Source organism: Rattus norvegicus, chromosome 6 (genome assembly GCF_036323735.1).
Source record: "Rattus norvegicus strain BN/NHsdMcwi chromosome 6, GRCr8, whole genome shotgun sequence".
Classification (NCBI taxonomy): Eukaryota; Metazoa; Chordata; class Mammalia; order Rodentia; family Muridae; genus Rattus; species Rattus norvegicus.
Genome location: NC_086024.1, coordinates 48,668,100 through 48,694,939, shown reverse-complemented (window position 1 = coordinate 48,694,939; position 26,840 = coordinate 48,668,100). Strand labels below are relative to the sequence as shown.

At 46.5% G+C, this 26,840-nt stretch overlaps 1 protein-coding gene across 3 annotated transcripts in view; it reads left to right on the top strand.

Annotated features, from left to right (window-relative positions):
- Rnf144a (ring finger protein 144A) overlaps nucleotides 1-26,840 on the top strand; it is a 120,001-nt gene that overhangs the window by 53,302 nt on the left and 39,859 nt on the right. Inside the window, exons 1-2 of one of the 3 annotated variants that reach the window (XM_039112709.2) lie at nucleotides 16,662-18,474; nucleotides 24,011-24,156. The exons of 1 other annotated variant lie outside the window; for it this stretch is intronic. In XM_039112709.2, the coding sequence (XP_038968637.1) occupies nucleotides 24,022-24,156 (135 nt within the window). In that variant the 5' untranslated portion in view covers nucleotides 16,662-18,474; nucleotides 24,011-24,021. Of the gene's footprint in view, nucleotides 1-16,661; nucleotides 18,475-24,010; nucleotides 24,157-26,840 lie in introns of those variants that run through there. One more of the 3 variants, NM_001082410.1, reaches the window with a different exon arrangement.

The window sequence follows — 26,840 nt, the reverse complement described above, 5'->3', positions numbered from 1 at the left end:
CACACCTCACACACACACTCACATACACACACATACACACACATACACATACACACACACTCACATACACACACACTCACATACACACCTCACACACACACATACACATACACACACACACTCACATACACACACACTCACACACACACATACACAGAGAGAGGGAGAGACAGAGAGAGAGACAGAGACAGAGACACAGAGAGTGTGTGAGAGAGAGACAGAGAGAAGGGGGAGAGAGACAGAGACACAGAGACAGAGACACAAAGACACACACAGAGAGTGAGAGAGACAGAGACAGAGGGAGAGGGAGAGGGAGAATGGGTACCTATATAAACACATCAGCACACATAAATGCAGGAGTGACTAAATAAAAGGTCTCTGTTGGGAGTCTTGCTGATACTTTCCTGTGACCAATCTGTGCCTAGTGCAGCCCTCCCAACTTCCTTAGGTAACAGCTTCAGTTAGCATATTGACATTCATCTCATGCTCACACCTGTAAATGCAGCCTACACTGTGCATCCCCGCATGCCTTGCAGTTTTTAATCATGTGCTCTGCAGCTCTTTCCACTCAAATGCATGCAGCTTTCCTGTTCTTTCTGCAGTTCCCCACCTTGAGGAGCTCTGGTTCATGTCACGAGCCTTCCCTTGTGTTGCTTCTAGTCTTCCATGACAAGCAGGGCCATGGTGACTGACTAACTTTGGCTGGGTGCTGAAACGTAAGATTATTGGGTCAGTGAGCCAGTTGTGCACTTTGGGCAGATATTGATAGACTCCCGGGTTCATGGACTTTGTTATTTTGAACCATTCTCAGTGGGGTGTTCCAGAAACTTATAACCTTCCTGCCAGGTACTTGGACTTTTCCCTTGACTCATTGGGAATAGCATCTTCCAGCCGTTAAATTTTCTGTCCACATTATGTTGTCATGCCATTAGTATCTATTCAGTCATTGGTATTTATTTGATGATTCGCTTTCTGTTATTTGTTTCTGTGAGACAGTCTTGCTCTGTAGCTCCTCCTATCCTTGGACTCTATGAGGAGCCCAGGTTGTCCTCATGCTTTAGACAATCCTCCTGACTCTCCAACCCCCACGTGAAAATTATCACGATAGATGCACCCCATGCCTAGCTTTTTGGTTACTGATTTTTGAAGCTTTGTATGGGTTAAAGATGAACTTTTTCTGTGATCCGTTCCTCATTGCTTTTATTGGCTTTGCAGTTATTGAAGTTCATTTTTATAAAGGAATGCTGCAGGAAGAAAAGTAGCCTCTCTTCGTTTTAATCAGATAAAGGCTTCCTTTTGTGAGCGTGCCTCCTTTGCAGTAAACCCACAGTGAGGACTTTGAAATTTTCACCTCAAAAACATTGGCTAATGCTTCCTTCCCTGGTATGGTGCATGCTTCCTTTCTCTGCTTTACCAATCCCTTTAACAGGAACCTCACACATAGAGGCTCCCAATATCACAGGGAAGGCCATAAGGAGCGTTGTCACACTCCTAATTTGTAGATGAATTCCAAGAATGGGGGTTACTTAATCACAACATGGAAACATTTCTAAGCCCCTGCAGTATGTCCCACTGCCTAGCAAAAGCGTCATTCCATTGGCTTTTTCCATCACCCACATTTGTTTAATAGTGTCTCAGAGATTCTAACCAGGTAATTGCAACTTTGTAAATGTTGGTTGATTTTGCAAGAGGCCCCAGTCTAGGAGGAAGCTGAGGGCTCAGGTCCTGCCCCAAGTGCACAGAATTGGCCCATAGCCCAGAGTCAGTCTGCTTGTTCTTAGGAAGCCAGGATTGGCTCTTCCCCATATAGGTCATCCCACCAAAGTACAGATGACTGGACATGATTCTTATAAACACCTCAGTTTGCATGAAGCCTAATACTACCATGCCTATACATGCCCTGTTGAATGAGCATTTTTTTTCTTGTTTCTTAGAGAAGAGTTGTAGGGTGTCAAATAAGTGTCACAGATCAATTCTTACTCTCTGTTGCTGTTGAGGAAGATTGCTGGGCCACAGTGGTGATAGGCACAAGCCATGTGCAAATCACCGTGCTCTGGAAGTGTCTGATTCTGGAGTGAGAAACATTAACAAGGAGAACCCTTAAGCACTGGACATGGAGAGTTGGAGGGAGCAAGTCTGACAGTCACTAGGACAGAAAGATGAAGTGGTGTTATTGTCCTTGTGAAGCTGTTTGGACACCCCTGGGAACTGCATCCCAGCCCTCTATACCCCCCCCCCCATCTTTGTATAGGCTTCAGCGGATTAGTGGAAGAAAGGAAGCCTGTCATCCATTGTAGTCCTGGGTTCGGGGGAACTATTCTGGAATGTCAAGAGCTTTGTAGGTGGCCTAAAATGTCAGAGGCCCAAGATAGCTGTGAGTTAGGAAGACAATGGCTGGACAGAGTCACTTTGTTATTTTGCAGACTGCCATTCTGCATTAATGGAGCTCAGGTGACCAAATAACCCTGGGTGCTCCGCAGTACCTAGTCCCAGTAGACCCATTACCATTTCTACAACTGTGTCCTCTCCCCAGGTGGGGCCTCCAAGCAGAGGGATATCTTGCCATTGTCGGAGTGATATTAACCTCAGGTTGAAGTCAGGATGTAAATGAGCACCTCTTCTAGACTCTTTTTAAGTGGGTATTCCCAACAGGCATGCATCTGGCCTCGGGGACTGCACCCAGGCTGTCTTCGGGTTTTCTCGGGAATAATTGGAAATCCCGCATCTCTGTTTCGCTTCAGGAAAAGTTGCGTCAGTTCATCTGGTTGTGTTCAGTTCCCACAAGGTTGGGCTTTACACAACGGCTCTGCCGTCTGAGTCCTGACCATCAGTCTGGCTTTTCCTTCTCTGTGAATATTCTCACCTAATTCAAGCTCCACTTCTGCACCTGTGGGGACTGTCACCATGTCAGAACTCATTCTGAGTAAGTTTTGAAGGATGGAATTTTATAGGGTGTTTTTCCAAAAATGAAGTATTGTCTTTTAGGTAAAAAAAAAAAAAAGCAAGGCAAGAGGTCTGGGGTGTTGCGGTATTGCGACTTGCTGCCCTGTCTTTTCTACCTCATGAGCTTCTCTGAACTTGAAGTCTCCTCAGCCAGGGCCCAGGGGCAGAGGGGTTAGAGCAGCCATGGTGTTCACTGAGTGTACACAGGCAGAGGAATCCAACGGGAAGGGGCTGAGGAGTGTTGGAAACTGACTCTGCTCAGCTCCTGGGCTAAGAGGGGAGCATCTCAACTTCACCCTTTGTCTTTCCTATTTAGGGATGTACTGATCTTCCAGCCTTCCTCAAGGAGAGGCGAGGATTTCAAAGTAGAGAGTGGGTCTCCCCCTGAATGTGCGTTAGGTGTTCTCTGGGATTAGCTGTGAGGGCAGGCGAAGGATTTCTGTTAGTGTGGTTGAGGCTGTTGAGCCTTGGATCTATATGTCTGCATCATTGTAAATCGACATCAGGCAACCAAGGCCTTCATTACCATATAGAGGACTTTATGATGAAAATCTTATTGTTTTCTCAGAACGTGACAGACAAATACCAAGCACCCAAGTGTAAGGACAAGAGAGACAGTGCTAGGGACACGAAGAGAACCGGGGAAGCCCTAGCAATGGATTTGTTCGCCTTTATTTGGCAGGCAATGACTTTAGGAACAACTTTAGGAACACTGGCCTTGAATCCTGCATTAATAAGTTGTCGGGTCAACTGTATTAGTATCATTCTTGAACCTTGATATTTTATCCGTCGAGTAAAGATAACTGATCTGAATTTATCTCTCTGTGATTCACTGTGACCAGTATGAAATACAAAATGCAAGATGCAACGAGACAATGCCACAGATTATTCTAGGTATGTCATGAGATCCTATGCAGCACTGTTGGGCTAGAAACTGGGTGCGCAGGTGCTGTGAACAAGCCGAGTTGATGGTACAGAGCGTTACGCTTGTTTATTGAGGATCACGAAGTTCACAAGCTACACCAGTCTTCTCACCTTCACTTTGGGTTCTTGAGGTCTCATTTGGGATCGGAACCATGGCAACTGCAAGCTGTCTGTTCCTTCTGAATCTTATTATTGATGTGCATATCAGTCAAATCATAGATCACTAGTTACATGTGTGATTATCAAAAATGCCACAGATGAGTAGAGGGTGATGGAACGATTCAGTGCAGGTGGTAACTGACCAAACAAACAAAACAAAACAAAAAAAAAATACCAACAAAAAACTGATCATAGAGATCCAGGGGAAAAGAGTATCCAGACAGTGTCAACGTGATAGCATTGATGGCAGGAAGAATTGCAGAGCTGAGTCCTGCCTGTCAACCTACTTAGCAGAGGCTGGGAGACATTCATGGAAGTAGACACTGACAGAGCACCAGGTGGATATGCCCTACTGCAACCTCTTTATGTGTCTGCCTCACGGTTCTGGTTTGACCACCTGCCCAGATAGGTGTACCCAGCATCCACTGGCTTAGTCTACTTGCATAGATAAATGGCAACATATCCCTCCTTGACAGTTATTCTGCAAATAGAGTTAACTCCTGGCAAGCCATTCTATCTTGAATGGATGGGACACTCTGATTCACATTGAATGCAGTGGCTTTGCACAGGGGCTCCTCTCTGATCATCAATGGCAGGGACCTTATACTTGGAGAAGGATCCGCCCTGCTCAGCTAAGAAGCAGGCATTGCCCAAGGGAGTCCAGTCCTGTTGTAGGTCTTGCTAACAAAGGAAAAAAGGCAACATTGTATTTTTCTCCTTTCAGAAGTTTATTTTTGTTGTTGTTTAAAAAAATATGTAATATCAGCACCAGTTCCCTGAGGGTTCTTTCTTCTTCAAGGAGGAAGCAAACACAAACCACTAAATAGGTATCGGGAGGTCAGAGAGTGTCTGCAGGGCCAGCTAATCCTCTCCCACTAAGGCCAGAGGAGGCAGCCCATCTAGAAGAACATGTCCCATGTACAAGCAGCAGCTTTTAGGACAGACCCCGCTCCAGTTGTTTGGTACCCACGTGATGACCAAGCAGCACATCTGCTACATATGTGCGGAGAGGCCTAGGCCTAGACGTGTATATTCTTTAGTCTCTGAGAGCCCCAGGACTTGGCGGTTTCTAGACCCCTTTATTTGTTCCTCTTCCCAAACTGCCGACAGGGAACAAATCTTACTCTGATATTCATGATTGATAGTCCCTTTAGTTAGCATTTTAGAGTGAGTGGCAGAGCTCAGCTTGTTAGTGCTGCCCGGGCTCAGGCTCTGACCCTGACAACTCTATTAGAAAAGTGTTCTCTCAGCCCAGACCCTGAATCAGTTTCTAGAAATGCCGACAGGCAGCAGAGTAGACTCACTTCCCCCTCTAGGAACTTAGACTCTTTGGCAGACAACAATACAATACAATATCCACGGGTAAAGCAGAAAGGGGTGGAATGCTGGGTGCAGAGTACACACGGGGCCTGGGTGTACCTGGGAGGAAAGCAAGGCGTGGCAGGGGGAGGGTGGTTTCTGATGGGAGGTGAGGGTCTAACCAGATGCATTGGGGTTATCACCTGGTAAGTGAACAGGTAAAAGAAGCAGAACCAAGACTTAGAAGAATGGAGAAAGATCTATCACCCACAGTGGGGTAAAGGAGAAGGACATCTTTTCCAAAGCAAGGCCCTCTGGAACAAAAGAATCATGGCGATTTTATTCATGGGCTTGCAAACATTCACATAGTGCTGAGCCAGTTCCTGAGCATACTCAGGGCAGAACTTTCCTGAGCATGCCCAGTTAAGATCATACACACGCTTAGAAGACACAAGTGAAATGTTAGACGGGAATGCCTCTCGGCATACTCTGCTTGCACTTTTGCTTTTTAATTTTATTTTTCGTGGATATTTTATGTGTTTACATTTCAAATGTCATCCCCTTTCTCCCCTCTCCTATACCCCCCTCTCCCTCCCCCTGCTTCTATGAGGATGTTCCCACTCCCACCCACCCACTCCCACCTCAACGCCCTTGCATTCCCCTGTATTGGGAAAATGAGCCTTCACAGGACCAAGGGCTTTACCTCCTATTGATGCCGGACAATGCCATCCTCTGCTACATATGCCGGCTAGAGCCATGGATCTCTCCATGTGTCCTCTTGGGATGGTGGTTTAGTCCCTGGGAGCTCTGGGGGTTCCGGTTGGTTGATATTGTGGTTCTTCCTATGGGATTGCAAAACCCTTCAGCTCCTTCAGTTTTTTTCTCTAACTCCTCCATTGGGGTCCCCGTGCTCAGACCAATGGTTAGCTGCAAGCATCCTCATCTGTATCAGTAGGGCTCTGGCAGAGCCTCTCAGGAGACATCCATATCAGGCTCCTGTCAGCAAGCACTTCTTGGCCTCAGCAGTAGTGACTGGGTTTGGTGGCTGCATTTGGGATGGATCCCCACATGGTGTAGTCTCTGCATGGCCTTTCCTTCCGTCTCTGCTCCACTCTTTGTCCCTATATTTCCTCCCGTGAGTATTTTGTTCCCTCTTCTAAGGACTGAAGCATCCACATTTGGTCTTCCTTCTACTTGAGCTTCATGTGGTCTGTGGATTGTATCTTGGGTATTCTGAGTTTTTGGGCTCATATCCACTTATCAGTGAGTGCATACTGTGTGTGTTCTTTTGTGACTGGGTTACCTCACTCAGGATGATGTTTTCTAGTTCAAAGCTGAACACACACACTTGTGTTGACTGTATGGTAATATTGCAGTCTGTCCCTGAAGATACCTGCCTTGCCTACTGGCCAACTGGACACGGTCCAGGTAAGAGGACTGGGGAGAGTAACCCACAGGTACAATGATAATCAGAGCCCATGACGAGCAGATCTGTTCTAGATACATTTTGAAAGGGTAGCTGGCAGTGGGGGATGGTGTGTGAGAAAAGCTTAGCCCCACGGTGACACAGAAGCCAGGGGAAGAAGTCTGTGGCCACATTTACCAGGCAAGGATGGGGTCAGGTACATCACTGCTTCTTAACGGGATTTGGAAACATGTCCTCTTCTGAAGGTTGCGTCTCTTTTAGAGTAGACTTCAGGTTATGCAGCCCCGATGGGAATGAAGCGATATAGGCAGATGAGTGTAGGGCTCATCAGCTAAGAATGCTGGCTGGTCCTCCAGAGGAACCAGGTTCCAGCCCCAGGTATCTTCTATAGGCCTGACACCCACCTCTGGACTTTGAGGGCACTACACACACACACACACACACACACACACACACACACACACACACGAACATATATTCCTCTTTATGTCTATGTCTCTGTCTCTCAGGCATACACGTGTGCCCCCCTACCCCCCACACCCACAGGCAGAGGGAAAGAGAAGAGGGGGGGTACAAGCACGCACACAATATTTTTAAAGATTACCAAGTAAACAAAACATAAGCAAAAAAAAAAAATCCGAGGCCATTAAAGCTCAAAATAGTTATCCCTCTGGCCCTGAACAAAACAATCTGCTCACCCCTGCTTGAGGGATCTGCCCTGCCTGGTTTGGGTGCAGGGGAGGAGGAACTGGGTAGGTTTCCTGAATGAGACTTCCACATGTCAGGAAATTCCAGCCTCAAATCCTCCAGGGCAGTGGGTGAGAGGTCAGAGCCAAGGAAAGGAAGCAAGCCACCAGCACCAGGCTAGCTGGCTCCCAAGCTCCACGAATCCCGTGAACTCTGTATGTATGTCTACTTCCTGTCTGATTGTCCTTGGTTCTAGAGATCCAAAGACAAATCCTCACAAGAGCATTAGTGACAGGGCCGAGTGGGCCCTGCTATGGAGTTGTTTTCTGTTCTCTTACATCTCTGTCTTTGTATGAAAATACAAATCCAACAATAACAAAGAAAACGAAGTGCAGAGAGCTCGAAGAACCCCAGTCGCTTCAGCAGCATGAGGTCTGCCACGTCAGAAATCCTCATATTTCCAAACCGACTATTTCTTTAAGCACCTGATTCTTTGCTGAAAACAGTACCCCATCACTCTCTGCCCTTGGTACTTGGTGTATCAGGGTGGGGGGAAATACTGGGGGGGGGTGTTCCACCCTCTCAGAGAGTAAGGGAGGGGAGTTGGGGGAAATATTGTGGAAGGGGGTCACTGGGAGGGGGTCAGTGAGCAGAATGTAAAGTGAATAAGTAAAAAATGAAAATAATGAATTAAAGAAACCCCCAAGTCCATCTTCAGGGATCTAACATGTGATATAGGTTAAAAACAAGGCAAGGGACATGTTTGAGTAAGCCCTGGTTGAGGCATGGTCCTTCCCCCTCGTTGCCTCCTCATTGTCTGGGCTCTCCTGCAAGGTGGTCTGACTTGTCAGGACTGTGTGCAAACTCTTTGAAGAAGGGAAGTTCCCCCTCTGTCTTGATTCTAGCATTTTTCAATAGGATGGCACCCTGGTGCCTCTTAGGAGTGTCTCTGCTCCTGCCAGGAGGGTTGTACTTTAGAATGCTTACTAGATGATTATCCTTTGCTGTAGAACATGTGAGAATGGTTTCATCTTTAGTTTCACTCCAGTTTTCTCTTTCATGTTTTAACTTGGCGCAAAAGCTGTACAAATTGATGGGATGCTAGCCTAATATTTAATGCCTGTGATGTTCTGGTCAGGAGAACATCCCTTCAGCACAATTTCTTGTGGTAAAATGCTTACTACACGCTTGGGGACAGAAGCATTAAAGCACACAATTCTTTGTGGTTGTAGTCATCTTGAATATTCCCCACCTCTGGACCTCCGCAGAGCCCTGAGCACATGGGTGACAAGGGACCATCAAGTGACATTATAACGGGGACTGTTTTTTGCCCAAAGCACCAGTTTTTCCTTCGGGTTAACAAACAGCCGACGGATCCCCAACACCAAGATAAAGCTTCGTTTCTATGCCTTCATTCTGTGTCTGTCTCCTTTGCCCTCACCCTTGGGTCAGATTCTGCAGGAGTCTGCTAATCACTGCCAGTGCCCTCCTAAAGCTGGTGATCTTCTCCCAAGGCTGAAGATGTGAACAACCGAGGTTTTTCCAGCAGGTTGCCAACCGCCAGCTTTTAATTACAACATCCCGCTCCAGCCCTCTGGAGTGGTGCCTAGGAGGCTTCGCTCATTGTCTCCACCTTCTAGGAACAGCAGACCTTTGTTGACATCATCACCCTGGTGAGATTGCTCTTCCTGAACCAGGATGGTCATCTCCTGGGAGCCAGAAAGCCCCACCCCCACCCCACACTAAGTAGTTTCTCAGGCTGTGACAAAACACCTACTCGAGCCAACTTATCAAGGCTTATTTTGAGTCACAGTGTGATGGTCTAGTCCAGTGGTTCTTAACCTGTAGGTCACCAACCCCTTGGGTCAGAAGACCCTTTCACAGGCGTAGCGTATCAGATATCCTGCGTGTATCAGACATTTGCATTATGATTCATAACAGGAGCAAAATTACAGTTATGGGCTAGCAATGAAATAATTTTATGGTTGGGGGTTACCACAACACGAGGAACTGTATTAAAGGGTCACAGCATATAGAAGGTTCAGGTCCATCATGGTGGGTAATTTACTGCAGCAGGCATGTGAGGGTCTCAGATTAAATTCTAAATTTTCTGGCAGAGTTGTGTCAGGTAGGCAGACAGTGCTCTGTAACAAAATAATGGTGCACTTCCTTGGGCCCGGTTTCTCATTTGTTTCCTTAGGAACCACTTCGTCAGCTGTCTCCCTGCCCTTGGCTTCATAATGAGATTTGGCTGGGCAGGTTCTCTGACTAGAGAAGGCAAAGAGTTCCCTTCTACTGTGCCCTGAGGGTGCACACTGGCCTGGTTGGCTTTTGTAATTCTTCATCTACAATCCTGCTTCAGGCTTTCCAGATGCTAATACCCTTTGCTTAATACTTGATTGCATGCATATGTGAATGTAGGAATTAAAGCAAGAGGGATTGCTGGGTGTGGTGGTTCGAACCTGCTATCCCAGAGAGATGTGAGATGAAGACCAGCCAAGAGGACCAGGGATTCAGTCTCACAGGTTCATCCCCCCCCCCGCCCCCCCCCGGAGCTGGGGACTGAACCCAGGGCCTTGTGCTTGCTAGACAAGCGCTCTACCACTGAGCTAAATCCCTAACCCCACACAGGCTCATTCTTAACTATTAGCGAGTCCCAAGCCAGCCTAGGCTGCATGAGATCTTGTCGCAAACACACACACACACACACACACACACACACACACACACACACACACACACACTCCACACACACTCATAGAGGTGAGGAGTGCGGTAGTGAAGGAGGTTGGACTTTCAGGAGGCTTGGGTTACAGTTCTAAACAGAACACAGCTCAGACCTTGGGACTCTGGTTGGTGTCAGCAGAGTTTGAACTTTGCAAAGTATATCCTGTATTCATCACCTCTTCCTATGAGATCTGTTCCTCTTTCTGTGAGGAGCTGAGTCATATGTTTCCAGGTAGGCCAGAGGCTGAGTATTTCATATCTTTCAGAAGGTTATAGCTTTGAGAAGTCCTGAGCCGTGCCCCAGCCAGACCACCTCCTTACTCATGAGGTCACTGGCTTGAGAAGGTACAGTCTCAGCTCCAGGGCCTCATGGTCACTAGCTCCCAACCATGAGTTAGACATGAGTTTTCCTGGACTTCTGGGAGTCCCCTCTCACCCTGACTAACTGTTCTCCACTCTGCTCTTCCATTCAGTTCTGATCTCCACAATCAAAGGACTGACAAGCTCTAAATCCCCAAGTTTCCCAGGCTTGTTGCCCTGGAAGCAGGCTTCTGTTTGTACCCTGAAGGAAACAGCTATTGTACTCCATGCTGAGTTGGCTGCAGGCCTGTTCTAGACCAGGCTCCCAAACACCAAATTAAAGGAACCACAAAAGCTGCAGATGACAAGAGAAAACATCCCCCCCTCTGCACCTCACAAATGACTCTTTGTGTAGCTGAGTGTGCTCCACATCCCGCCACTCTGAGCTCCTCATAGCTGTGCCTGCGTTCTCTTCTTTATAGGCCACTATCTGAAAATAAAGCAGAACAAAGGTGAAGGTGACAGTGTCCCTCCACAGGTCTGAAATAATACAGCAAGGGGAGTTTATTCCAAAACACACAGGATTGACACTGACGTTGCTTGGTGTCACTGCTTAGGGAGTCTGCCAGCATTTGAGGTTGGAAAATTCTCTCTGGAATCAGGGGTAATTCAGAGAGCCCTTCAACATAAAAAAAAAATGTAATGATTCAGTGCTCGATGTTTAAAATGTTGCTCTCCGGTAGCCAAATATAATGTTTATCTGATTACCATAAAAGTTGATATACTAGGCCCTTTATGTCTTCCTTTGCATTTGTTCCTGGATGGAGTTCAGAGAGCTCAGCTGCCCTTGGCCTTCTGCGGGAAGCAAGCCATGATGATAACAACACTGAACGTTAAAATCTTTTTGTTTCATTTTCTGAGATTATAATGTAATGATGTCATTTCTCCTTTCCCTGTTCTTCCCCTAAACCACACCCGTCTCCTTGTTCTCCCTGTTCTCTTCAAATTCATGGTCCCTCCATTAATTGTTGTCGCATGCGTGTATGTTATATGCTGAGACATCTTCCTAAACATAACCCACTCAGTCTGCATAACGTTACTTTTGCATAGGTTTTCAGGGCTGACCATTTGGTGTCAGATAGGCAATTAGTATAATTATACCCTCAGGGATAGTTTCTCCCGTTCTCAGAATTCCTTAGTTAAAATTGATGGTAGTTCTCGGGGTAGGGTTAAGGCCTGATGGTCTTACCCCTGGGCACTTTGACATACCCATGGTTATTGTCCATGTTCAGCTCATATTTAAGAAGTCGTGTTGGTGAGAACTTACGGGTATAGGTTCTAATAGTACCAAGAGACATAGTATCACAGCAAACTTGCTGAACTCTGATCTCTGGCTTTGACAGTCTTTCCACTCCCTCTCCTTTGAGCATTAGCTTTAGGAGTTGATTTATAGATGTATCTGTTGGGACTGGGCTCCCTCTACAACTCTGAATTTTGACTGTCATTTTTTTTTTTTGTAATGGTCTTTATCTGTTAGAAAGAGAAGTTTCTGTGATAAGCTGTGAAGACTACATTTATATGTCAACATGGAGACAAATATTTGGGGTATATACATTGGGGATTATGTTGGTTTAGTAAAGAAGTGGTTGTAGGCTCCTAGATCCATGACTTTATTAGCCCTTTGTAGTTATCTAGGCTTCCTCTGTTAGATGAGATTTTCTTCAAGTCGTGTGGATCTTATATCCAATCAGAGAGTTGTTGATTACTGCAAAAGTATGTGTACCACTACTGGGCCCTTAGGGTTACTGTACCATCTGTGGTTGTTGTTGTTGTGATTCACAGATGTCATAGCTGAGAGGACTATTTATTATTTCTCTCCTTTGGAAGCTTGCAAGGCACCTCCTGGTACCTAGTCCTTAGGAAGGAGGGACCTCTAGCTCCTGTGTCTGAAGTGCATGGTGGCTTCAGCGTTGAAACTTAAGCTTCTACTTTTGGGGGGAGGCAACCAAGAGCAACAGCGATATTGTAAAGTTTTCAATGTCTCTTGGACGATCCTTACCAACAACTCAAGAAGGCTTCTCATGCCTGGTGTTGGTGGTTTTGCTTTGTGGTTTGCGCTTTTGGAGGGAGCATTCTCATCCAAGATTGGTAATTTTCATTTAAACTATGTGTACATATTTACACACATACTTACATGCATTAGAGGTTTTTTGGGGGGGGTTGTAAGCAGTGAATTGTTATGGAATGACATTTTCAGATGTCCTTACTGGTATTTTAGTCTCCCTTCTTTTGTGTTTCTCTCCCCTCTCTAATTATGCCTTCCTGTATTATCTTTAGATTTAGTTTGTTGTGTATAATTGTTTAGGCTGTTCATATGCTGGTATTTCTTTTTCCTTCAATTATTTAGCAGACAGTTTTGCTGGGTATATTACTCTAGTCTGGGTGTCATGGAAGACATCTTTTGGCTATAACAGGTTTCACTGAGAAATCACCTGTGACCCTGATGGGTTTTTCTTTATATGGTACTTGCATTTTTTTTCTCTCTTGCAGCTTTCAATACCATACTGGCTAGTTTATGTCAACTTGACACAGCTAGAATCATCAGTGACAAGTGAGCCTCAACTGAACAAGCCTTCATAAGATTACACTACAGGCAAACCTGTAGAACATTTTCTTAGTGATTGATGGGGGAGAGCCCAGCCCATTGTGGTTGGTATCATACCTGGGCTGGTGGTCTTGATTCTATAAGGAAGCAGGCTGAGCAAGCCATGGGGAGCAAGACAGTAAGCACCATTTTTCCATGGCCTCTGCATCAACTCCTGCCTCCAGTTTCCTGTCCTGTTTGAGTTTCTGTCCTGGCTTTCTTTGATGATGAACAGCGCTGTGGAAGTGTAAGCCAAATAAATCACTTCCTCCCCAGTTGTTTTTGGTCATGGTGTTTCATCATAGCAATGGCAGCTCTAACTAGGACAAATAGACTCTCTTCCATTCTGTATAAAAAGTGTGTTCAGTGATATATCACAGGGATTTTCTTCTCTGGTCTTGTCTGTTTGGTGTTCTGTATCCCTTTTTCATCATGTGGCTGTGTCTTCCCTTAGACTAGGGATTTTTTCTTCTGTAGCCTTATTGAAGGTCTGATCTATTCCATTGACTTAAGATTCTTCTCTGTAATCTATGGTTACCGCCAGCCCCGTGTGTGTGTGTGTGTGTGTGTGTGTGTGTGTGTGTTTATAATTTTATATGTTCAGTGTTTCTTCTGGCTCAATTTCACTCTCAAGACATGATTGTCTCTGTCAGATTTTTATTTTTATTTTTTTAAGCTTTATGGGTTTTGCCAGGGATGTGGTTGGGTTGGGCTGGGGATCACTCAGACATTATTTTTCCTTAATTTTACTGTTTGTGCCTTTAACCTCCTTGAATTCTTTGATGAAATTTATTATTGTTCTTTTAAACTCTGCATCCTGAGGCTTTTCTAGATAATTTCACTGTCTGCGGACAGGCTACGGTGATCCACTCTTTCCAGCCGTGTGCCACCATCTCCAATTGGTCTGTTTATATTTTGAGTATAAAAGTGGATCAGAATCCCATGGTTTAATCAGACCTGAAATTGCCCTCATAGAGACACTCAGCTGTCTCTTCCTAACCTACGGGTCTCTCAGTCTACGGCTCAGAAGTCAAGATTAGCCACCCTGAAACTTCCTCATGATGGTCTGCTGGATCCCCAGGCTGCTGATGTTGAACATATCTCCAAAGAGGGTCTCAGCAGGGTTTCTTTCTTTGTGTGTGTGTGTGTGTGTGTGTGTGTGTGTGTGTGTCTGTGTGTGAGAGTGTGTGTGAGAGTGTGTGTGAGTGTGTATGTGTGAGAGTGTGTGTGTGTCTGTGTGTGTGAGTGTCTCTGTGTGTGTGAGTGTGTCTGTGTGTGTGTGAGTGTCTCTGTGTGTGTCTGTGTGTGAGTGTCTCTGTGTGTGTGAGTGTGTGTGTCTGTGTGTATGTGTGAGTGTCTGTGTGACTGTGTGTGTGTCTGTGTGTGTCTGTGTGTGTGTCTGTGTCTGTGTATGTGTGTGTGTCTGTCTGTGTGTGTATGTGTGTGTGTGAGTGTCTCTGTGTGTCTGTGTATGTGTGTGTCTGTCTGTGTGTGTCTGTGTGTGTGTGTGAGTGTCTCTGTGTGTCTGTGTATGTGTGTGTGTCTGTCTGTGTGTGTGTCTGTGTGTGTGTGTGTCTGTGTGGTGTCTGTGTCTGTGTATGTGTGTGTGTCTGTGTGTGTGTCTGTGTCTGTGTATGTGTGTGTGTCTGTGTGTGTGTCTGTGTCTGTGTATGTGTGTGTCTGTGTGTGTGTCTGTGTCTGTGTATGTGTGTGTGTCTGTCTGTGTGTGTATGTGTGTGTGTGTCGTTGTGTGTCTGTGTATGTGTGTGTGTCTGTCTGTGTGTGTGTCTGTGTGTCTGTGTGTCTGTGTGTGTGTCTGTGTCTGTGTATGTGTATGTGTCTGTCTGTGTGTGTCTGTGTCTGTGTCTGTGTGTGTGTCTCTGTGTGTGTGTCTCTGTGTGTGTGTGAGTGTCTCTGTGTATGTGTGTGAGTATGTGTCTGTGTGTGTCTTCGTGTGTGTGTCTGTGTGTGTCTGTGTGTGTGTGTCTGTGTATGTGTGTGTGTCTGTCTGTGTGTGTGGGAGTGTGTGTGTGTTCTGTCTGTGTGTGTGAGTGTCTCTGTGTGTTTGTCTGTGTGGGTGTGCCTGTGTGTGTGTCTGTGTGTGAATCTGTGTCTCTGTGTGTCTGTGTCTGTGTGTGTGTGTGTCTGTCTGTGTGTGTATGTGTGTGAGTGTGTGTGTGTGTGTCTGTAATATTTTGTCTGCTTGTTTGCTTGCTTGCTTGTTTGTTTTCACCTGTGGGCAACAGGAGCTCTCGAAGCAATGTGGACATCCATGTGGACATTTCTTTCTGTGGTGCTGATGATGTAAGTGTGAATCCCTGAGCACTCGAGTGGAAGGAAGTTCTGGCTTTGTGCTGAGAAAAGCTTGAGGCCACCCTGCCTGTGGTTCTGTGTCTGCTTATCAGCGTACATCCCATCCAGCCTTCCAGTCATGTTGATGTTCAGCCACTGTTCCTGTCCTTGAATTCCTAATGATTGGCCTGTGACCTCACCTGGACAGGTGTGCATTAAAGGTTCAAACTCCTGGAGCTTCTGGGAAACTCCAGGGCACCGGCTGGCCTTTTAGTGGAGGGTCTCTGTCCAGCCCTGAACCATGTGACAAGAGAGGCAGGTAGCAGGCTCCCTCTTTGGTCCTTTGCTCCTCAGTCTGCCTGGTCCTCCCACTGCAGCACTTTAATTTAGGGATGGTTTTATGGTGCCAAGCCGTATTGCTGAGCTGTCTTCCTACAGAAGGAACTTCATGATCCAGTTCATCCCCAACACAGGTCCTTCTTAGATTTATCATTCATTATTCATTAGCTAATCAAAACCTTAATGAATGAGGTCGTTATGGATTCACTGAGATGCCTGTAAACTTTTACTCTAGATTTTTTTTTTTTTTTTGATTTTAGTGGCATCTTGGGAAAACCTTAACTTAGAATGTCATTCTTTTCTTTTGAGCCTACATATCTGGGGTGGGAGGGGGTGAGGCTTTCAAAAAAATAATTCAATGGTGCAGCTTAGGTTGAGATTTGTAGGTTTGGATTTAGTAAGAAAAGGTCACAGGTAGACCAGAAGGCTCCACGACACACACACACACACACACACACACACACACACACACACACATACACACACACCACACACACACACACACACACACACACGCACAGAGCTCCTCTGGTGACACACTGAGTCAACAAACTTATGCATTCTTCACTAAATCCTTTGCTTTATTCAGACTTCCTTCATTTTTACCCAGAATTTCACCTTACCTTCCAGTATCAATGTCACACATACTCATACGCATGGCTTCAAGGAAGACCCTGGCAGTCTTGAGGATCATTGTCCAGCATTCTTTAGAATATTCCCGAGCCACTATTTGCACAGTGTTCTTCCCACTATAAAACTGGGTGCGCAGGTTTAAGGACATGGCCGCAACCTGAAGTGTCAATCTCACCCAACCCAGAGTGCACAGTGTCAACTGGCCTGACCACTGTGACACCCACAGTGTGCCTCCACCAGAGACAGTGTGACATCACCCTGGCACCCTCCTCTCTGTGCTCCCGGACACAGTCCCTGTGTGCAGCCCACCACAGAGTCTGACTTGTACTCCATCTCCCCGGGGGAAGTAGCTACAGAGGCCAGCAGAACTTTCTCACACAAGATACGTGCCTTTTCTCTTTTTTATTTTGCGACAGGGTCTCCCTTGTGTAGCCTGGTCTGGAAGTCACTGTCCTCCTGACTCTGCTTCCAGAAACTGGTATCGCTGGTGCGAACTGTCATGCTAACTTGAAATTTGTGTCAGCTTCCCGTCATTTACTGATCTTTTCTGATTTGTTTGTTTGTTTGTTTTGTTTTTGATGATTGCAAGGATATTACTTTTGTATTTGGGGGGGTCACAGTCCGTACCCCTGCTCAGGGCACTAAGCTTTTTGCACAGTCTCTCAACTTTTGTGTGTCTTTGCACATTGCCAATGGGAGTGGATTGCTTTGAGCATGTCCTTGCTTTGGGGCACTGTGGGGTTTCCCATGCTTCTCAAGAACCCTGTTTGAATCAGCCGCTTACCCTGTGCATGCGGGTTCCTTCAACTGGAACACGTTATTGGACTAAGGATCTTGGCACGGCATGCATTTTAATGCAGAGTGCATTCATTCTGTGTCCTCTCAGCTGACGTGCACGGAAGGGTGCACACACACGTACTAAATAGTGTGCGTGCCAGCACAGGCCTACCAATGTTTTCCTCTGCTGCTGTAGGACGCTGAGCATGAGTCCCTACTTAAACCTCCAGTGCTGTTCTATTATCCCAGGATTTCTAGGGCCTTTGCCCCTAAGCCTCCTACCCACAGGGGTGCTTTGAAGACAGTGCAGATAAACAAGTGATGGCTGAGAAGGATTAGCAGTGTCTTAAGTAGCCACATGCTCACAGGCAGAGGCCACAGGGGACCGTGGGGTATCCCGATCTGCCATTCCCTACCCCATTCCCTTGAGTCAGGGTCTCTCACTGAACCCAGAGTTCCCCATTTTATGACCAAGTTTGTTACCAGGGAAGTGGAGGTTTCCTTTTGGGGTTTCTTAGTCTCATTAATAAGCTAATTTAATAATGGAGTCAAGAGAAAGCAAAGGCCAATGTCATTAGAATTTAAGAGAAGATTCTGAGAAGAGGCTCAGAGAAAGACATGTTATTTATGTTAGCATGGAAAAGAAACAGCTTATTAAGAAAAAGAAAACCATGCCAGGCGGTGGTGGCGCACACCTTTAATCCCAGCTTTGGGGGTGCAGAGGTGGGTGGATCTCTGAGTTCCAGACCAGCCTGGTCTGGAGAACTAGTTCCAGAACAGCCAGGACTATACAGAGAAACTGTCTAGAAACAAAACAAAACAAAACAAAGTGAAAGAAAAAAGCACCCCTAAAAGTGGGGTTTCCTGGTAAGCTAAGAAAAGTACTTCCAAAGTATCCTGGTGGCAATACATTGTCTTTTGTACCCCTCCCTCACCCATACACAGTAGGTCATAGCTTTTTGGACCATGCATGCTCTGTTCCTCAGATGATGTCACTGGAAGGAAAGGCTTCTACCCTGAAAACTGGCTTCTTTCACATGTTAGAATTGATGTAGCTGTTTTAGTTCCTGCTTTTCTGTCAGAGGCTGGCTGCCCAGTAAGCCCCAGTGTCCCCCACCACCAGTGCTGGGGTTACAGGTGGACACAGCCTTTTATGTAGGTGTTGGGGACTTGAGCAGCACATGCTCTTACCCACTAAGCCATCTCCGCAGTTCCCATTGTCTCTTATATCTTTGATTATTATAATTATGGACTAGCTGCCTACAGAGAGCCCCGTCTAGAAGGCTGGATCACAACACTGACCGTTGCATAATCTCACTTGAAGGTAAGGAGAAAAACTGATAGGTATTGTGGAACAAGAAAGTTCTAGTAAAGAATGGTTGAAAATGACCCTGTATAGTTCAGTTCAGTGCCTGGAATCTTGAGCCTACACGGACCTTGAGTCATGTGGATATGAGTGGGGACTCCAGCATTAAATGATGCTAACTAGAGGTGTGCAGGAGCTGTGGTGAATCCCTATCTCCCTGAAAAGCCCCTGAAAACACAGCTGCCTTCTGTGGCTGCATTCTTGAGTTTCTGGTTTAGCATGTCTGGGTTAGAAATTGCAGCTAACAGGTCGTATTAGTTAACTGCCTTGTTTTAACAAAATACCTGACAAAAACCACTTAGGGAAGAAAGTATCTTTTGGCTCACAGTTTGAGGGTGCAACCTTTGATGGTGGTGAAGTCATGGCATCTGAGTGGTTGGTCACATTGTATCCACAGTCAGGATACAGGATGGAAGCTGGTACTCGCTCCTTTATATCCAATCCAGAACCGGAGTTCATGGGGTGGCACCGCCCACGGTTAGCGTCTCTTCTTACCCTTTTAACCTAATTTAGATAATCACTCACAGGCTGCCCAGAGTGTGTCTATTGGGGATTGTAGATCCTGTCAAATTGATCCAACAGGTTCTCAGGGACTGTGGCGGCTACTGCTGCCGCTGCTGCTGCTGCTGCTGCCGCTGCTGCTGCTGCTGCTGCCGCTGCTGCTGCTGCTGCTGCCGCTGCTGCTGCCGCTGCTGCTGCCGCTGCTGCCGCCGCTGCTGCCGCTGCAGTTCCAGAGAGTAAAGGGCATCATGGGTCACATAGCAGAGAAAGAAAAGAGGAGATAGCCAATGACTTTGAGATTTTACAGGGATTCCATAGATCACCCGGCACAGAAGCTGAGCATGGGCAGCTACAGCCTAGGGGATAATGGAGGATGGCAAGGGAGCTTGATTGTGAAGAAACCTGGGGAGGATTCTCAAGAGCAGGGATTTGTTTGAGAAGGCAATGGTGTCCTTTTCCTTCCCTTCCCTAGCTTTGCGTTGAAGATGTTTGGGTGGAAAGGCATGGAGATGAGATGATTCTGACAGATAACCCTGCCAGCCTCCTATGAAGTGTTCAATGGTTAGACATTTTCTCCTTCAACCATTTCCTGTCCTTGAATCCAGTCCTCTCATACCAGTGCACAGCCCTCTGTGTATCTTCAGTTGAGCGTGATAAATATCTTGCCCTACAAACATTTTGAATTACTTGAATCATAATTGTAGTTGACCACACACCCTTAAAATAGTTTGTTGTTTCCCAGGACTTGACATTCACATTAGGAAAACAATTTTTTCCATGGTGCATTGTGATTCTCTTAGCAAATCCCTATTGTAAGTCTGCAGCTGCACAGTGCTTGCAGAATCATATTCAGGCCAGTGTGTGTGTGTGTGTGTGTGTGTGTGTGTGTGTGTGTGTGTGTGTGTGTAAAGGCCCTGGTGGGATCTCATACAATATAGTCATTTTCTTACATGTCTTGTTGTTGTTGTCGTCAGTATTGGAAACACGATTTTGTGCACAGTTCAAAGACTTCACAAGAAACAATACAGAAGTGGCCCATGAAGTGGGAATCTATCCTGCCTTTGAAGTTGCTTTGGTGACAGGGCAGGTGCAGAGCAGGGACAGAGGTAAGGACGGGGCTGACCTGTCCCTTGCCCAGTGCAATGGAAAGACTCATTGTCTAGCGGGCATCAAACGGAAAGCATGGAAGGAGAGAAAGGAAGCCATACAGGTCCAGCCCTCCCAGCTGCTCTGAAGGAGACTGTATAAACAGGAAGGGGAGTGAGGTGCTGAAGCTGGGGGGAGACAAGTCTTGGGAATCAGTAAGATGGGATAGAGCAGTGGCCTGAGACAGGCTGTGGAGGAAGCAGGAAATTGCTCTTGCACAGGCCAGAGCCTATGGAGAGTGTTAGATTGAGGACTCAGGACTGTGTGGATTCAGTTAAGCTCCATTTGTCTGCACTGTGTAACCCACTATAGGCTGCTGTCCCATCTTCGGCCATCTTGTACAGCTCATCACCAAAGTTTTGGTGTTTGTACCATGCAAACATTCCAGTTATTGTACTGAATGTCCTGGAAGTTTCTTTGGCCTGTCTGGGCTTTGCAGATGTCTTTTCTTCCCCTTGCAGTCTTGGTGTGGTATTTGGCAAGTTCTCTCACCTGACTGGTTTTAATGACTCTCGCTTACCAAGCTAGCATCATCTGTCTTCTTCCTCTGCAATTCAACATGTGCCGTGACTGTACATGGGTTTTACAGACACAAACGGTAGGAGGTTCCCTTGGCCTTCCAACATTGCCTAACTATGTGGCAGATGATTGAAACCAGGCCCATTTGATCCCGTCCTCCTTTCCCTGGCATAGTGCCCTGCAAAATATGGACCCAGTGTCTGTATGACATTGTCGGCAACAACTGTTCCCCATATTCTACCCTCCAGGATCAAGAAATCACTTAGCAGAGGCTGCCCCCTGGGGACATTTCCAATCTTGAGTATGAAGCCTTATCAGCCTTCCGCTTGACCGAGTGTTTTTAAGGCTTATGAACCCCTTAGGACTAGTGACCATTCTTAAATATAGGCACTTTGTAGGGCGAAAAGTATATACTTGAAAAAAATTAGAGATTTAAATAGGAAAAGACGCATAGAACTATAAACCTCACGCAAACAGCAAACCATGGTCTTGATCTTAGGACCTCAGAAAACCCATGTTGGGGTTCATTGGCATCTAAAAATAAATCTAGAGTTACCCGGATATGCCCTATATGAACATGCCCTAGCAAGTTCTTTCACCTGTTAATGACTCTTGCTTACCAAACTGGTGTTCTCTCTCTTCTCGCTCTGCAATTCCACATGTGTAGTGACTGTACAGGGTAGAGGAGGCTCATAATGCTAGTGTCCCCTTGCACCTCAGAAGGCTGAGAAACTCTGAGATCCTCTTGTGCTCTCCTGTCAGTATTGACTACATCAGGGCGCATGTTTAAATTATTTTAAAGTCTCCATTTTATCTATGTAAAGTCATTTTACCTATGTCAACGTGTCCTTTATAACAATAGAAAATATACTTGGTGCAGAGTAAGTTAATTGCAGCCGTTAACTGCCCCAGGAAGCTGCTGGTCCACCCTTGCTGCCTCCCACTCCCTGTCATGAATGCAGGTTGGTAGCTCTTACTCCTGAATGATTCCAGAGTCCCATGACCACGCCCTTGTCTCCCTGAGCTCTGCTCCTGGGGTCAGGTCTCCCCATGTGTCTAAATCTCTACTTTTTATTTTCATGTTCCCACACCACTGGTCACTGTGTCTTATCTGTCTCATATGTGTGCAATTTGTGCTGGCTTCTTTTGAATCCCAGATGCCTTCTCTCTCAGTGGTATTGGGTATGGAATTCAGCTAGCAGTTTGTCTATTGAATGCTTGCACACAGGCACCAATGGGCCTTGACTGACAGGACATAAGGAAAGGCGAAGAACGTTTAGACTGTGGATCTAACGCTAACTGCAGAATATGGGGGGATCATGGGATTCTTTAGATCAGCAGCTCTCAACCTATATGATGACCCCTTTGGGGGTCACATATCAGATGTACTGTATATCATACATTTACATTATAATTCATAACAGTAGCAAAATTACAGTTGTGAAGTAGCAATGAAATAATTTCGTGGTTGGCAATCACAACGTAAGTTACTGTATTAAAGGGTTGCATGGTTAGGAAGGTTGAGAACTACAGACTTAGGGTGATAAAGCCATGTTGTCATGAGACATCACAGGGGAAGGAGGAGGCCGTCTGTATGATCCCTCCTCATCCCATCCTTCCATGAATTGGGCTTGTCAACCCCTTTGCACACATGTGCAGACTGAAGCCCACAGGGGTTGAGGATCTTCATGTTACCATTGATGGGCGATGGTTTGGAAACATTAGTTCTGTCCTAACACAAAACACAGAGGGTCCCGCCCCTGCAAGGTTGCTCGGAATCATGTTTCTGGTGAGAAATGCTAAGTGTTCTCTTCTTCCTGATGTGATCCTGTGAATGGTCATCTTTGAAACCAGACAGAACTTGGGGTTACCACCCTGGAGATACTCCTCTGGCTGTGGCTTTGAAGGTGTTACCAGAGAGGGTCTGGTTACCCTCTTAAATTCCCTCAAGTGGCTTTGAGTATTTCTGGATGCTGGATGTGGTGTTTGCTGAGAGTGGTGTCAGAGGTCTCTCCTTTTACACCCTGCATATGTCTGTGTCACTATGAGTACAACCCTGTGCTGTAATGAGGAGATCAGTGGATACAGAACTCTGCTGTCTGCTCTCACATGGGGGATCCAGACACTGTTGTCTGCCCGCTTCACTCAGAATGAGATTTAGATGAAGAACAGTATGTACCACTCCTGTGTGTCGGTGTTCATCTTAAGATGAGGCAAGGGGGAAGAGCTGAGTGTTCAGGCGCTAGAGATCTTCTCTGAAATCTTAACCGAGTGCTATTTAGTCCAAAGTGGTTGGCAATCACAACATAAGTAACTGTATTAAAGGGTTACACTGTTAGGAAGGTTGAGAACTACAGTCTTAGAGTGATAAAGCCATGTTGCTCCTGTGAATGGTTCCTAGCATGGCTTTGGGCAGCAGGCTACTAGAATCACAAAGCACACATGGACTTAAGTGTCCTGTGTACCCGGTAAGTACATGGTACTTAAAATCAAGTGGCAAGGGCTCAGAGTGAGAAGTAAGGTGTTCCAATGCAAGGATTTGTTTATGCAACAAAAGGGCGATCTTGGAGAGGATGCTTAGACCTGGGAGCTTGAAGGTCTACCTCTTCCCTTTCTCCGTGGTCCCCTCGGCTGTGTCGCTCACCTTGGATGTTCACGCAGCGAGCAGGGGTAAAGCAGCATAGCCGGTGTGTAGCAGGCAAACACAGATGAGCAGGAGAATCAGCCATAGGCCTCTTGGGATGTGGCAGGGCAAGTCCTGGGGGTTGGGAGTGAGCATCGCTGAAGGATGGTTGTATGCATTTGATTTCCTTAAGTGAACCTGACTGTCAAAGAGCATCGCTGTCCAGAGCCGAATGTTCTTGAAAATGGGGTTTCTTAAGCAGCACACGGGGATGGAGGTGTTACTGGTTGTCCACTGGGGAAGCTGTGTCTCTTGTGAGGATGAGAAGGGCCTGAGAGATGGGCTTCATTAGGTCCTTTCCCTCAGATGTTTCGTGTCAAACACAAGAAGGAAGTATCTTAGCCAGCCTTCCGTGCTTGCTAAACGTCACCAACACACTCCTATCAAATGCATCTCGGAGGCTTAAGGATGGGTGGGTGTGGTCTGTTTCAATCTTGAGGTTTAACACCAGAATGTAAAATAGCCACCCTCATACCTGAGACAAGAATCCCTGGAAAAACCTCCTCAGAGGAACTGGTCTCCATCCACAGCCACTTGCTGTCCCCTCCCTAACGCCATCCCACCATAACCGGGAGATGGAATTCTCGCCGTGTTTCTATGGAAGCCACAGGAGGAGGACCTGAGTGTGTATGTCTCTCATTTCAGACTGTTCTGCGATGACCACTGCAAGATATCGGCCCACCTGGGACCTGGCCCTCGACCCCCTGGTGTCCTGCAAGCTGTGCCTCGGGGAGTACCCAGCGGAGCAGATGACAACCATTGCCCAGTGCCAGTGTATCTTCTGTACCCTGGTTGGTCACTTGCCTCGAGCCATATTCAAGGAACTTGTTGCTCTCACTTCCAGACATACCAAGCCTCCCTTGGGACTAAAGGTGGTGGGAGCCTAAGTGTATACCCAGACTCCCACACATATGGGAAGAATTCCTCTGTAAGTCAGGCAGGTGGCTGGAGTAGAAGTTTTGCATGACAGTTGCTGGTGGCACACAAGCTATCTCTTAAGAGGGATTGTAGTATCTGCTGGGACAAGGAAAATGCCCAACACAGCACACATTCTTCTTGCCAGACAGGAGGGCTTTCCCACACCTCGTTTTCAGTTTATTGATGAGTCCACATTTGACACTGTGGCTGGGCTAACCTGAGAACCGTCGTGCGTAGGGAGGATACATAGCCATCATTAGTGTTATTTCTCCCTGCTGGATGCGGCATGACTATGTCTACTGCTGGAGGCCTAATTTTCTTACACTGCACCCAGAATCTCTCGAGGCCAGTGACCTGTTCTCAGTATGAGTGTAGAGATTGCTGACTTGAGAAGTTTGGGTTTGAGTCTAATTCAGACATGAATTTTTCTTTTTGTTTCATTTTTGTGCGTGTAGATGTATGTGTATCTGCTCTCTTTCTCTCTAAGAGTGTGCGTGCGTGCGTGCGTGCATGCGTGCGTATTAATGTAGGCCAGAAGAAGGCATCAGATCCTCTAGGGCTGGAGTTATGGGCAATGTAAGCCAGTGATGTGGGTTCTGGGAAGAAAAGCAAGTACTCTTAACAGCTGAGCCATCTCTCTAGTCCGAAACTTAGAATTTTTATCCATCATAAAAGAAAACAACAACAAAAACTTAACAGAAAAAAAGTGTTTTAAAAACTGAAAAAAATAATATTTACTCATTTTTTCCGATCCTCCACGCCCGGCACAGAAGGAAACATAGATGGAGTAGATAGGACAAGGCGGTGTTGATCAGAGGGTGCGGCCGAGCGCGGTTGTGTGACGACGTGACGGGTGGGTTAGCATGCTGTACAGAGTGTGCAGGTGTGCTCTCTCAGCTTAGGCAAATACGAGCAGCTACCGCAGTAAACCCAAGGTCAAAAGGACACGATACGCGCTTTATTGATTACTTCAGAATGTTTGCCGTCGGGTCTGGGGAACTGGCTCATTACGGGCAGGGCCTTCCAAATGTGAATGCCTGAGTTCAGGTTATCGGAACCCACACAAACCCAAGGGCATAGCATGAACCTATGCAATCTGAGTGTCCCTACCAGGAGGTGGGAGGTGGCGACAGGAGGGTCCCTAGAAACTCATGGGCCACCCAGCCTGGCTTCCACGGAGGAATAACAGTGAAGGCTCCATGTCTGAGGCAAAATGGAAGGTGAGGGTCTGCATCTGAGGTTGTCCTCTGCACACACCCATGTTCACATATAGGAATTCACACACACACACACACACACACACAAACACGCGCGCGCATGAAAACATCACCTCAGTCGCCTTAAACACGCTGTTTGTGTTTGTCAGTTAGATATCAATAAGGCTGAATGTCAAAATGAAACACTGCAGTTGCTTTCAAAGGTACAGAAGTGGGGAGGGAACTCTCTTTAGACTGTTCTTTGAAACAAACAAACAAATGAACCGATCACTTCTGATTTTGAAAGCCATTCTGACTGCAGAGTTGGGCAGTTGCCTGTGGAACTGAGATGAGAACTTGGCCGCAAGTCTTTCCTACCTCCCTGCCCTGAGGGACTTCACTCTCCTGCCCAGGGCCTGCACCCTGTTTCATTTAGGCCTTCAGATCCAGGAGCCTGAGCCTGAAGCCCACAGCACCTCATACCCAGCTGGCCCTAGGCTCAGAAGCAAGGAGACTTTGTGGTTCATTATGTATCCCCTCAACGGGTAGCTTAGTGCAGGACTCATAATAGCTAATCAATAAAGGCTCAGGACATGAACCAAAGTGATTTGATCTTGAACCTGGAGCTCACATTCAAAGACAGGTGCCTCATTAAAGCCCCAGGAAAAACTAACATCAACCTGCTAGGGAGGAAATTGCTTTTGATGTTTTCAGAAGGAAGGGGAGGACTGGGGAGGCTGGAGACTAGAAAAAGATGGACTTACTCTCTCCATCTGATTAATGCACTGAACAAGGCTCAGATCTCAGCCAGTGCATGAGCTAGGACTAGGGCTTGTCAAGTTGGGCTTAAAAAAAATTAGCTTTCTGCAGAGTGCTTCCCTATTGCCGGAAGGGGCATTATTACAGTTCCCACCAGTCCCTAACGCCCATCTATTCTGATTGCCTTTGGGTGCATCCGCTTCTCTCCAGTCACCTGGAGCTGTCAGAGCGGCAGTATGCTCTTTCCTCCTGAAACACCCTGCTTCCTGCCTTCGTGCCAAACCTTTCATTTCATTGTTGTTTTTGTTTCCATGTCTAGAGGATTCTTGTAAAACAAACAAACAACCCTAACAGGTGCCAAAGGCTCCAAGGGATGTGAGATGCGGCCACCACTTTCTCAAGGAAGCCAGGCCAGCAGTACCAAGGAGCAGTGTAATTCTGTGGAAGCTGTGACTTTCTCCCCTGTGGCTGTGGATGTTGAAGATAAGCATCTTGTTTGCAGCTCTGGGGTAGAAGCAATAGGGGCGCCCATATGTTGGCAGAGAAGGCTAAGAAGTGCCAATATGCCAAGCCAGTTGTACATCACCTCCTCTGCTGGGGTC